The 13,113-nt window shown below is 38.4% G+C and overlaps 1 protein-coding gene across 1 annotated transcript in view; it reads left to right on the plus strand.

The window, feature by feature from the left end:
* LRCH3 (leucine-rich repeats and calponin homology (CH) domain containing 3) overlaps nucleotides 1-13,113 on the plus strand; it is a gene marked incomplete at its 5' end in the record, with an annotated part of 34,175 nt that overhangs the window by 13,761 nt on the left and 7,301 nt on the right. Inside the window, 9 exons of the mRNA XM_010086596.1 lie at nucleotides 1,795-1,846; nucleotides 2,002-2,142; nucleotides 2,659-2,706; nucleotides 3,810-3,863; nucleotides 8,794-8,865; nucleotides 9,726-9,774; nucleotides 10,277-10,390; nucleotides 11,030-11,148; nucleotides 12,247-12,384. Of these exons, the coding sequence (XP_010084898.1) occupies nucleotides 1,795-1,846; nucleotides 2,002-2,142; nucleotides 2,659-2,706; nucleotides 3,810-3,863; nucleotides 8,794-8,865; nucleotides 9,726-9,774; nucleotides 10,277-10,390; nucleotides 11,030-11,148; nucleotides 12,247-12,384 (787 nt within the window). The remainder of the gene's footprint in view (nucleotides 1-1,794; nucleotides 1,847-2,001; nucleotides 2,143-2,658; nucleotides 2,707-3,809; nucleotides 3,864-8,793; nucleotides 8,866-9,725; nucleotides 9,775-10,276; nucleotides 10,391-11,029; nucleotides 11,149-12,246; nucleotides 12,385-13,113) is intronic.

The raw sequence follows: 13,113 nt of genomic DNA on the forward strand, positions 1-13,113 counted from the left end.
ATGAACAATCTAAATTAATTGAAGCTTATTTGTATTATGCTGAGGCGGAGTAGAATTCTTATTGAGGCACTAAAAACAGGTCATATTGTTGTTGCTTTCAAAATTGTGGAAAAACAGCCATATGACAATGAGTAATTTTTTTGTATTTTAAGCTTGTATTAGTCAAATATTTCATTTGTGGCAACCACAAGCTGTAAACTGCTTCCACAATAATTCTGTGCAAATGCCTTGGCAGGCAGCCTTGTTTTTTTTCTTCAGCATGCTGGAGCTATTAAAACTCTTAGAGTTGGATGTAATTCAGACTGCACCTCAAGAGTTCTTACATTACTTGATTCAATTCGGTAAATACAGTTTGTGCCGCTAGACAGACTGTGGTGCATCCCTGATGCAACAAAGCTGTGTGTGCTCTGGTCTGAATGTGGTTCTTGGCACTCAGTTGAACCCAGTCCTGTCCTTTCCAAACAGCACGGGAATGGATTTGTCACGTGCATCAGTGCTAATTGAAGTAACAGAGGAGACCTGTAGCATATGGGTCTTCCACATCTCCTAAGCTTCTCCATGCAGAATAGGTAATAACTCTACACACAGGCAGCAAGACTGATGTTTTTTGGAAATGCGTTGGGAAGTGTGTCTCTACTCCCTCGTTGCCCTAGAAGCAAAGGTTTCAGAGTCCAGGCTGTCAAGAGTAGGCTGCTCGATTTCCATCAAGTAACTTTCTAGGCAGCAACATGGCATGGAACATGCTGTAGACTGTGGACCTTGGGAAGTGTTTCAGTGCTAGCAGCTGCCTTCTGGCAAAGAACTGACTGCAAAATATCTCTTTTATTGTTGATATGATAGATGAGAGACAGATTATGTGACTTTGATGGCTTGTATCACTGATAGTTCACTGGGTGAAGTGAGTAGATTTATTCTGAAAATATCAGAGGGTGCTAATGTTTAAAACAATTCTGTTCTTTCCAGAGCAGAATAAGGCCTGCAAAACCAGAATGTGGTCTTAAAAGAGAGATTTAATCTTTAAGTATTTTGAAATCATTGTTAATTAAGGAAGTCAAAATACATTTAATTATGAACTGCAGTAGTTGTGATCTAACTTGGGATCACCACGTGATTTCTTTAGTTGCCCTAAATTTCACCTTTGTGGTTATCTGAAGCCAATTGTCTGCCTCTTAGAAAACTGACTGTAATGTGGGTGAGAATTCATGTGACAGTAGTTTTTAAGCATCAGTGGCCAATCCCCCTTCCACCTGGTGTTTACCTGCAGGGATACTGATGAATTACGAAGACCTGAAACTCTAGATTTGATGCAGGACAGAGAGCATCACCAAGTACTAAGGAGTTATGTGGACAGGACAGAGAGGTAGGGAAAAGAAACATATAGTTTCTATTGATTGATTTTATTTCTGCCCCGCCCCCCCAATGATATGGATTGTTCCTCTAAAGGAGGATCATCTGAAAAATTCCTGGATTGATTACTTAAACAGCTCATAGAGAATGGGTATAAAGTACTGAGTAACTCGGTGTAGTAAGCCAAACATACAATCCCATTGGTACATCTTGAGCTGTAGCAAAATTTTTATCACAATTCAGCGGAAGAGATAGAAATGACTGCACAAATTCTGTCATGCACAATGAGTTAAATTGTTATCGCAGCAGTTGGTTTAACAGCTTTGCTTACTAAACGGTTACTCTTCTGATTTGATGAGATGCTTGTGTGTCACTGAAAACTCATGTATGAAAATGTTTATATTTAAGATAAAAAGTACTCTTACTCTCTGTTTTTCCATTTGTCAGACCCCCGGCTGATTCACCTTACTTTCTCTCCCTGTCAAGTCACCACAGTCAGGTAACACACTGAACTCTACTATTTTATTCTTTTGGATGAGTTTGATGCAAAATCAAACTGATGTTAGCCATAAAACATGGACTGTTTCTCCATAACCCATCTGTTTGACCCTGTGGAGCTCTGTCTTTACAGCCTGGTGCCCTGTTTTCTTCCAGGTGCCAAATACAGATCCCGAGCTGCACCGCAGTCACATAGAACGTACCCGTCGGGAGGCCCAGCTGGCAGCGCTTCAGTACGAGGAGGAGAGGATGAGAACAAAACAGATTCAGAGAGAAGCTGTCCTTGACTTTGTTAAGGTACCTCCTTTTAGTACCTACTTGATACTGCACCAGCTAATCTCAGGCCCCTGGCAATGTTTTGTAGGAAAACTGCTTTTATTAAAGGTACAACTCAGTGTTTCACTTAAAGACTTCAGATATTTAGGATGAGTTTTGTTCATTGACAAGCCTTTTGGGGTTTTCAGTTTTGGTGTTTTTTTTTTTTTTTCTGTTGCCTTTGTCATTCATGAGCACTTTATTCTCAGCAATTAAATTCCTCCCTTGGGTTATATTTTGGGTTTATTATGCATCTTTAATATGCAAAAAACAATTTGGGTTTTTTGTTTTCATATGGAATAAAGGCTGTTTTTTTACTAATAATATTAGTGGAGTTTCCGCTCGCTGGAAACTTGCAATTTCCTCAATACATGTTTTATTTAAAAACTAGGACTACTTCTGTTTTAAAACACTTCTAAATTATGCTGGTTTGTTCTGAGCTTTTTTCTCTGTCACATTCTTTTAAATTGGTCTTTCATTTTTCCTTTTTCTCTGTAGCAAAAAGCATCCTTAAGTCCTCAGAAGCAAAGTCCTCTGGATAGTGAGGTAAGAGTCCAATGAGAGTATTACTGGGGATGTCAGCACCCAAATTCTTACCTCTCTCCATCAGAGATATTTTCCTGATTGCAGAGAACTCTTCAGGACTGGGTTATAGCATAGACTTGGGTTATGGTTTTTTTTTGCTTATGGGGCCAGTCTAATATTTCTTTCTGTTTATGTAGATTGCCTGTCCAAGTATGCTGTTTTATTGTTTCTTGTATGTTTTCTGTGTTCTATACAGAAAATACATTTCATATTCCATTTTAAGTTGTTCCTTGCGAGCAGTACAGTTTACTTTCTAACAGGAGTATTCAGACAAGTTACTGTGTTGTAGTCATCCTTTGTTGATCAGTTTTCTCCCAGTTTCCTCTCATTAGGTCACCAGTTATCCCAGAAAGATTAAGCATTAGAATTGTGAGGGCTATCAGAAAAAGAATAAATAAATTTTTAAAAAGTTTTATTCTAGTGTAGTTTTATAATCAAAAACATAAGTCAGTAGGGAGCACAAATCATACAAGGCTCAGTCTTCTAGAGTATACAGAGCTGAGCCAGTGACATCTGTTCACTTTCTCTATTGGATTTCTGCATAGTAGTAGCTTTTCCACTGCTTGCCATCCCCACTTTTCCTCCAGGGGAAGATAATTCACTTGGCAGCGTTAATCAGATCAAGCCTTTAAATAATATAATTAATATAAATAGTTCTTTAGCAGCATTTTCCAACTCACTCTTTTTAGAAAATTACCAAAACATGGGGTAGTTGAAATAGTTTTTGCTTCTTTTCCTTCTTAATGTTCTTTTGCTCTTAATTTATTCTTCTAAAGAGTTTCGTTCTACCGCAGTTAAGAACTGGGAATACATCGTTGTCTGTATTTGCTTGAGACAATGTGGAAAGCAGAATAATTGATTCCTTAAGTAGTACGAATACACTATAATTCATGGGTCATGTGGCTATATATTCCTAGAGTTACATATACTTTATGGATTTTTTAAAAAGCCTCACAATGCTATAAACAAGCAGTACATGTTCCAAAATGTCTGTCTGTTCACATACCGTGTGTTTCTGACATTGTGTGTGTTTCTGACATTACTCCATCTCTCCCACCTCCCAGTGTCCCTTTCCATCCAGAAGGTCTCAGCATACTGATGATAGTGCCTTGTTAGTGGTAAGATCCTGCACGTAATGGCCTTTTTGTGTGGCAGATTCTAGAGCACTGAAATAATGTTATGATTGTCTCAGATTAGATCGACTATTATAAAGCTAATCTAAATAGCATAAAACATGACTATTTTTGTTGAAAAGTAGCTTAGCTATGGACTTTAATGTTACAAATGTGTTGATACTTATTATGTCAGCTATTTGTTAATGATATAGTGATGTTCTTCCACAAAATAATTAAAGCTTATCTTTTGCTGAAAGCAGAATAAAATTACTGATAGTAAAGAACAGCTTATAAAATGAAAAATTCACCTCTAGTTGTTCTGGTTTGATTTCTTCTCCATGCTTCCTAATTTATGTTCTCTTCAGTGTCGAGTAAGCAATTTTAATACTTTGAGTAGAACCTTCTGCTTTAACTTGTCTGTGTCCTGCATATGGTGGTTAGAAATACTTAGTGTCTTGGTAACCATATCATAGCACAGGGAAAAACTGCTTTACAAATGAGTGCTACATAGCATGAAGTATTCCTCATACTTTTTTATCAAAGAAGATGTCTTTAAAATAATCTATTTTGAACACTTAGCAAAACCAAAAACATTTATTTACTTAATTCATGTTTTATGCTATTTCTTCTTTTATGGCATCTTAGTGATGTAGCATAATTAAAGAATATAATTAATGCCATAATCCATGGCATTAAAAGCAAAATACACCTGATTTGCCTGCTGTTGCATGACTGCATGCCTGGGATTTATTTTCTTAATTTGTGTGCTTCCATTATCTGCCTAAATTTTCTTCGGGCAGTGCTCTTGATTAGAATATCTCTCTCTAGAACATGTTGGTAAAGATATTTAATGTCTCTTTGTTCAGACTTTTTTGTTTTCCTGCTTTCACATGACTAGCACTGTGTGGGAGAGAAGGAAAACTTATAATTAGAGAGAGATTTAGTGATCATGCATGTGTCCCTATAGAGAAATCACAATCAATTAGCATATCAAAATGTACTTTCACATTTAGATAAGAAACAGAATAGCAGTGCTTTGGGTTACTTGTTGATATTCTTGTCAGTGAATTAATCTTTGGAATGTGTTTAAAGATACCTGTAACGACCCCATTTCTGTTTGATTGTGTGATCCCATGACTTTTGTTGTAAATTAGTATGCAGAATTTTATGTTACCCGACTCGGAATTTTCAGAAATTATTCTGAAACTGGCTTCCATCACTGTTTGTTTCCTTTGTGTCTTTAACCAAGTTACATCCTTGCACTTCACAAAAAAGTGGCCAGGCTGGGAGGGGAAGATTGAACTCGATTTGAAAGCAATAATTTCTCTGTTCATTTTTCTTTTGATTCCTTGCTCTTTTCGGCAGTACTAAACTGTAATACTGTATGAAATACTGGGTTTTCTGAACTGCTGAAGTATGATCTCTGCAGCTCTGTTTTGTAGTGGAAATACACACCGTGTCTAATGATTACATATGCCAGGGAAGCTGTTTCTGGTAGTTATTGTAACGGGAACATTAAACCCACCTTAGCTCATGAATTTGTAACATTTTTGTTTCCATAAGTGTATTTTGTATGGTAAAAACTTGTTCAGCAACAAGGAAATGTTCAGTAGTTTGCTTTAAAAAGAAAAAAGGTCTCTCATAAGAGCTGAAATTACCTTTACCTTTTTATATTCTACTGCATTTCATTTGACGTTTTCAGTGTCCTATTGGATTTGAAATTTATCTAGGTCTGATTTCTGAGGATGGTTTTTTCCTCTATCAAAGTATAGAAGCATTTCATATCAACATTCTATTTGCTAATGGCAGTTTTCAGGACATATTTTCCATTTATGTAGTTTCCTCTCTGTCTTTTTTTCCTCTCTGCATAAAGACTGCATGCAATAGTGTAAACTTCACCTTACGAAACTTTTGGACGTTGAAACTTGCAGATAGGTTAGTTTAAAATAAAATAAAGTTTTGCTAGATTTTGCACTGATTGTTCTAGCTTTATGGTGTGGGAATAACATTTTATGACAAAAGAGGAGAGTATTACATAGACGTAGAGTGAAAGATCTTTTGTTCAGCATTTCCCTCGTTACATCAGAGCTTTCTAAACAGAGCGTTTGCTTTTTTTTTTCCTCCAAACAATGTTTTCAGCTCAAATGTAAGGAAAAGATTAAAAAAGTAATGAGTCTAATACGTAGTTAGAAAGCAAGTGAGCTTTCTTTTATTTTACTGCTTCAGAATTCTGGTATTATTACTGCTTTAACAAAAATTTTCTCTGAAACCAAAATTTAAGTTGTGAATCTCCTTTTTTAATTCTTACATCATGATTCTTTTGGTCTTTTCCTTGTTGTCTTTTATCACTAATTAAAATTAAAATGTATTCACATTGCGTAGGTTGCTCTGACCGTTTCCTTCTGTTTGGAAAGGATTTCAGGACAGTCTGACCTCACAAAATGACTACCCATGCTTTCTATGAGCGTTAACAGTTCAGTTTAGTTGTATGTTTCTTCTACGTACCTGCGATTAGAAGTGGAGCTTGGCTGTGGTACTTCATAGCCCACTGTGGTGGATTTCTTTGTGTTGACTCGTCATGGCCAGACTAACCAAAATGTTGCTGGAGAAACACAATTATTAGCCTCCCTGAGAAAATGTGCCGTATCCCTCAAAGTGTTGTGCTAGTGACATCCTGCTTGCTGTCCTTGCAAGGGGAGTCCCGTTTGTTACAGTTGAGATTGCTTGTTGAGATAGTAGCAAGGCTTCAGAAGTGGGTAATGATTTCAGCATTGATGGCTTAGGAATCTCATTTTTCCCAAAATTTCTTCTTATTTTCTCCCATACTGTCCCTTATAGGGTGAGCACTATGGAAGGAAAAGAAAAACCCAAACATCCTCTCAAACTGCTGCTCAGTTTCTCTGTTGTGCAGCCTGTGAAATACTTGATAAGCATCGGGCAGCTGGTGTGACCTCTTCCTTTCATAACCTTTGTGTCATTGCTGCCTTGTGCTCCCCTGATTGCGTTGTGGTCTTGAGGCCATGGTATTACTGTTAGCACGTGGGGTCTCTGAAACATTTTCAGTTAATGCTTTTAGGCACCAGTGTGTTACAAATAATAATGGTATGGGTAAAGTAAGCAGAACTTGAATTATGCAAACTTGTATCCTGAAGTTTTCTCTCAGGCCATTGGCATCCATTTGTGTATTCAAACGTTTAGTAATCAAATTCCCTTAAAATATCCTTATTTGGTTGATGCAGAGTTCTGGTTGGGCTCTGTTTTGGCAGTCTCTGTATCTGCAGTTGTTTCTGGCACAGGGAGGTTTCTCTGATTTCAGTGCTAGACCTGGAGACCAAGTGCAGCATGTGCAGTAAGTGTTGTAAGTCTGGATAGCAGCATCCTGGTTCCTTTTTTATTGCAGCTACTTTTTCTTCCAGTTCTTCTTTGCCTCACTTCTTCCTTTCTTCCCTTTCTTTCTTTCCCTGCTGTCCCTGACAGAATGGCTTTGAGCCTCTCTTTGTGTTTGAGATTGACAGTAACACCAATACCATTAAAAGAAGGCCAGGGACTCACAAACAGGTGACGAGCATGCCGTGTGTTGCTGTTGTGATTGTCCTACCCTGTGGTGTGCCGTGTTCCCCTTCCCTTCACCCACTGCTGAGTACATGGATTGTGACAGCCCGTTGTTAGTCTGCATTGAGGTTGTCTTGCTCTTTTCATACAGGAATAAACAGTTATACTGTTATAGACCACCTACTTCTGGTTTATTTTACTGTTCTCATATACTAGCTATTATTTTGCTTAAGTCAAGTGATATTTTGAAACTCTTTAAAACAACAACAATAACAACAACAACAAAACCCCAGGATTTTTGCTCTGCACTGGTGTGGAGAAAGAGGCTTTGTTGGGGATCAGCTGTTAAGTCTGCGTAGGGCCTAAAGATGTTTGTGTTTAAGGCTTGCCCAGGGTATAACTTCTCCTTTTAATCCTTCCTGGCTGTCCTGTTCTGAAGTGGCAGAGTAGTTGCGCATCGTTTAAATTACTAACACTCCTGAGTGTGTCATTCACATTTGTAGAGTTTCTAGGTGTCATTTGGTGTTCTTTTCCAGTGCTGAACTGCCACTTCACTATTTGAATGGTGTTTCAGGAAGTATAGTTTCAATCTTGAGCCATTCGGTATTCAAATATTAACATTTTGATTATGCTTTCAATAAGACACAGAATTTGGCTTTCTAGATCCACGTGTCAGTGACAGATTGGCATGCTGGAGCTCCTGCTCTGTAAATACGAAAAGCTGTTTATTTGGTTGGGTTTTATATTGGTTATAATTGAAACTTGCCTGCACTTTATTTGTGATAACACTGTAAATCCTCATACCTGACATCTTCTCTGAGAGCTAGATTCCAGACACGGAATCTTACTGACTTTGTGTGTAATTCACAAGGGTCAGCATTAGGTGTTTGTGCGAGACACAAAGTGGGTATTCTTGAGCCTGCTAGGTGTGGGTGTCAGTGATTTTACAAAGTTGATAGGAAAATAACTTAATAAAAATGCATAACATACTTGAAGCGTTAAAAAGAAAGCTATTTATTTTGCACAGTGGCTCAGAATGAACTGTTGTGGGGTAAAACTTCCTTTTGTCTGATGGCATCAGATACGTGTTGCATTAGGTATTACTGAAGATGCTTTTACTTCCCTCATTGTTCTTAGTTCTGCTTTCGGTGTCATTGTGTTGTGTGTAAAAGGAACATCCCACCTCTCGAGCTTATTAGCCAGTAAGTTCAGGAGGGCAGGAAGGCTGTAGCTGTAGCTCAGCAGGTATGTTGAGTGTTTCTGTGAATGTGATCATGATCACTTCTTCCTTTTTAACTTGTCTCCTGCATTCCACCTTTGTGCATGACCTGTCAGCAGTTTGCTAACACTGCTACTGCTTTCTCTTTCTTTCTGCATTCAGTCACTCTCAGAGTTGAATCAGGAAGGCTGTGCTACTGCCCTGCCTAGTGCCTCTACCTTCTCTCCTGTCAAGGTATCTCTTGTTATTATCATTCACTAGTAAAGCCAACAAAAAACTCTTGGATCCACACATCTGTTTTAACAGGTGTTAGTCTGTCAGCTTCTGATCAAAAGTTCAGGTAGGGTATGAATCCGATTTACCTGATTAAACTGTAGTAGATATTACCTCATCTTGGCTTTAGGCTGTGTCTACAGGAGGCCTGAGCTATCAAAACATGGTAACCAGTCTCTGCTCCGGGGGGTTCTTGGTTTTCTTTGATGTTACTCTTTATGATTTTCTCTTGACCAAGTTGAGTTCATCAAAAGACTTTTGTAGTATTCTGTACCAGCTTGCTTTTACAATTGAATACAGATATCCTGTATTTCTTTCTCTTCTGAGGATACTGCTGTACTGAATGTATTCATCACAAGAATTCATTAGTCAGTGGAAAGCCCTATAATAAAACCAGTGTGTTTTACTAGGGGGAGTGATGTTCGTTAAATAGCAGTTTTGCATCAGCAAAGATGTCGAAGAAGAGTATCCTTATTGGTGCTGCTGTAGTGCAAGTTCTGCATGTTATTTAATTAGCTGGTTTTTCTGTGTCCCCTCTTTGCAAAAAATACTTAAAGTTTTGGTTGGAAGGAAAACAACTGTTTCGTCATTCTTTTTCCTTAGAAAAAAGTAATTGTGTTATTTCTGCAAAAGAAAAAACTTTGTCACTTTCTGCAGATATGAGACGTAGGGAAAAACATACTGTGTTTTTTTTACATATTTGGTTTTTTTTTTTTCTGAAACACAGTTAGATGGGTGGAGCCTTTTTGAAAACACAGAAAATGTAGCCACAGCTTTTCCAGATTAGGACCATTTATACTCTTCTGCTTTTTTGTCCACAGAGTGATGACAGATCTACCATCTCCCCCGGCTCACCTACCACTCAGACAGGTAACAGGGAAAGGAAGAAAAATTTCTGAAAAATAAGATCAAAATGCCTGCTTGCTTATTTGTACTATGAAGAGAAGGGAGCATATGTTCCCATCTCTGTATGTCGCACTGCAGTGTTTGAGAATTCGCCCAGTTGTTTGGGTCTCCTTAGAAACACTTGAGGGAAGAGACAACAGGGGTGAAGCATGTCCTCAGGCAGAGCATAGGGTTTGGCTGGTTTAGGCCTTCGTGCAGGCTTGGGCCCACAGATGCATTCAGCAACAGTCAGAACAGTTGTTGGAATCAGTATGTGGAATGTGCTTTGCATGCAAGCGTCCTTGGAAGTGCCTTTTCCTGCTCTGCGCTTTTATCATGCATGGCTGTAATTTATTTTGTCATTATTATATTAAAATTTTTGTTTTGTTCTTTTTAATTACCACATTGCTGAACCCATTTCCTATTTAAACTCTAACCATTTCCTTCTTCCTCCTTTCCTTTCCTGTGCCTTTCCACATTTGTTTAGTCCACCTTTCCCCTCCATATCCTGGCCATGCAGCCCTGCCTTCCTATAGAAACCCTCCCCAGCGACCTGAGAGTTTCCTTTTCCGAGCAGCTGTCAGGGATGAAGCAAACAAAGGTAGGTTATATAGCTCAGAAGTTAGCTAGTTTTGCTACGTGATATTTACAGCTGCGTTGCCTAGGTTTTGCACTGTTCTGTTACTTCAGGTTATTATCATCAAACTGCTTTTAGAGGTCCGTTTGTAGACACATGGCATTCCATACTTTGTGAATAAGCAATGTTTTATTTAGAGCTGTCAAATGTTCTTTTGTCATGTTTGTGGAAGTGTGGGAATTTGTTCTTCCTTGTCTGTGCTTATATCTAAAAGGATACCAAGGAAATGTCACAAAAGCCTTCAACAACTGATGAAGGCAGCTGGATAAATTTTGCATTGCACAGTTGCACATAATAAAATCACAATTTCTTCAGAAAGGCTGAACTGTTTCAACATACTTCATCTAACAACACTTTGTCCTCCTTTTGGGGGTGATTATTAGCCAACAGAAAGAACAGAATCTAAACAGAAAGGAAAATGTGTAACAGTACACCTCATTTAGATTAGTAGATTGTTTACTTGATTAATAACCAAAGAAACAGATTTGTTAAAAGGAATGCACTATACCCCTTCTGGAACCTTGAGTGTGCATGTGTTGTAGAGTAGTGAAGGACAATCAAACCGTGCTTAGTGATTTTCTTTACTTCACGCTGCTTTTTTAGCTGTTACTTCATCTTCTACCCGTGCCTTGTCTCCTGCTAATGATTCTGCAGACCCTAGAGTAAAACAAAACTCCAAACAGCGAGAGGAGGAGCTGGAGCTAATAGAGCAGCTACGTAAGGTAAGTGCTGCCAGCAGCCAGTAAGTGCACGTCTTAGTAAATGCATTGCATGCACCCTGCTAAATCTGGCCTTGCGGTTTGGATTTCACTGAACCAATATGGTGCACAGTTGGCCAAATTAAATGGCATTGTACGGTCTGAGTGGTTCTTTCAGATGGATGCAGTGGTGTTTGCTTTGGGTTTTGTGGTAGATAAAGTCAGCTTCAAATTCTGTAAAATACATTGTGCTGACTCCTGCTTCTGAGTGTCTGGTGATCTCTGCTTTTAAAATGAACATGTGCTTGCTTTCTTCCTTATCAGCCTTCACAGTTGTAAGGAGCTCCCTGGGAAGTTGCCTCATTATCTTCCTTTTAATCTCTTTTTTAAAATTCCTCTTTGCTGTAAAGCACAGAGAAAAGCAGCTGGGGTGCAGAGACTCCTGCCAGCCATGCTGACAGCATGGTTTCCTTGTGCGCTCTGGATCCATCTATTGATTCTTGCCTTATCCTTAGCTAAGTGCAGAACATCTGAGGCACAAATATTCCTTATACTTGTGTTTTTGTCTGTTCAGGGCCACCGCAGTCCTGGTTTGTGCCCAGGTACAATGACAATACATGTGAATATTGAAAAACCACGTGGCATTAAGGTACTGCTCTGCTTAGCCCCAGACTTGATTCTGGAGAGCGTGAAGGGATGCCTTGAGGTGCTCCAATTAATTGTTTGAACTGTCTCAAAAAATAAGAATTCTTTTTTAAAGTATTTTAAAATCCATAAGCATGATTTTAAAAGCCATAAGCATCCCAGATTGACAGAGAGAGTTCCTTCTTTTTGTAAATTTTAAAGTAAGGGCAATCTCCTTTCTCTAAAAGGAGAAAGTTATCTGAAATAAAACAAAACAAAAGTTGGTTCTATTTGCAGAGCAAATAGCTGTTATCTCAGAATGCTTTGTGTGTAGTCTGTCTCTTGTTCTGCTTCCCAGATAAGCTTAAATCCTTTCTTTTTTTATACTTAAAAAAAATCAGATATAGCATAACAACTCAGTGAAATTCACACAACGTTTGAAACATTTGGAGGAAACCCGCTCTTACTTTTTGTGTATCCATGTTCACTTTTCTACAGAATATAGAATCCAGGTTGAAAGTGTCGTTGCCCAGTGATCTTGGAGCAGCTCTCACCGATGGTGTTGTTCTGTGCCATTTAGCTAATCACGTGCGTCCCCGATCTGTTCCCAGCATTCATGTCCCCTCACCTGCTGTTGTAAGTATGTAGTGATAGTATTTTGTAGGTGTCCAAAATAACATCCAACAAAGTTCTGTCATCTAGACAAATGCTAAATTCAGCATTCTCCTCTGTGAACATATGTGACAAAAAATATCCATCTGTTCTGTCTAAAAAAGGTCTATATCTTCATTAAAATAAATTATATTTGAGTTTGTTTCATTTACATGAAGTTACTTCTAACACAAATTGTAAGAAAATGTTGACGTTTCCAAGTCTTCCCTGTGTTAACTTGAAAACTAGTGAAGTACGAGACAGTTCAGCACGAAAACTGAAACAGAGTATTTAAAAAGATCAAAATGTCCAATAAGTTCAGGAAACGGATAGTAGGAAAATACAACGTTCTCTACAATGTTTAGGATCCCACTACACAGGATCCTACTACACAAGAAAGTGAAAACAAACACAGAAGCCAAGCTGATTCCTGTGTCCACAGCACTCCAAATTCCTCTGCTTAGGAATTTTTAGCAGAGCACACTTGAGCTACTTGGAGAACAGCATCTCCTGAAACAAAACAAATCCAGTCATACCTTTGTGATAACAGGAAAAAAGGTGTCGTGTCTGGGGACTGTTAGGAGCAAGGAAGGAAGTGCACAGAGAAGTTTGAAAATTCTGAAGTTGTTTCTCTTACCCTGCCTAACTGTTGTTTCTGGAAAGCCATGAAGATGATCTATTTCTGGGTGTGCTACTGTGTATTACGTAGGGAAA

The sequence above is a fragment of the Pterocles gutturalis genome, unplaced genomic scaffold (genome assembly GCF_000699245.1).
Source record: "Pterocles gutturalis isolate BGI_N339 unplaced genomic scaffold, ASM69924v1 scaffold12556, whole genome shotgun sequence".
NCBI classification, from domain to species: domain Eukaryota; kingdom Metazoa; phylum Chordata; class Aves; order Pterocliformes; family Pteroclidae; genus Pterocles; species Pterocles gutturalis.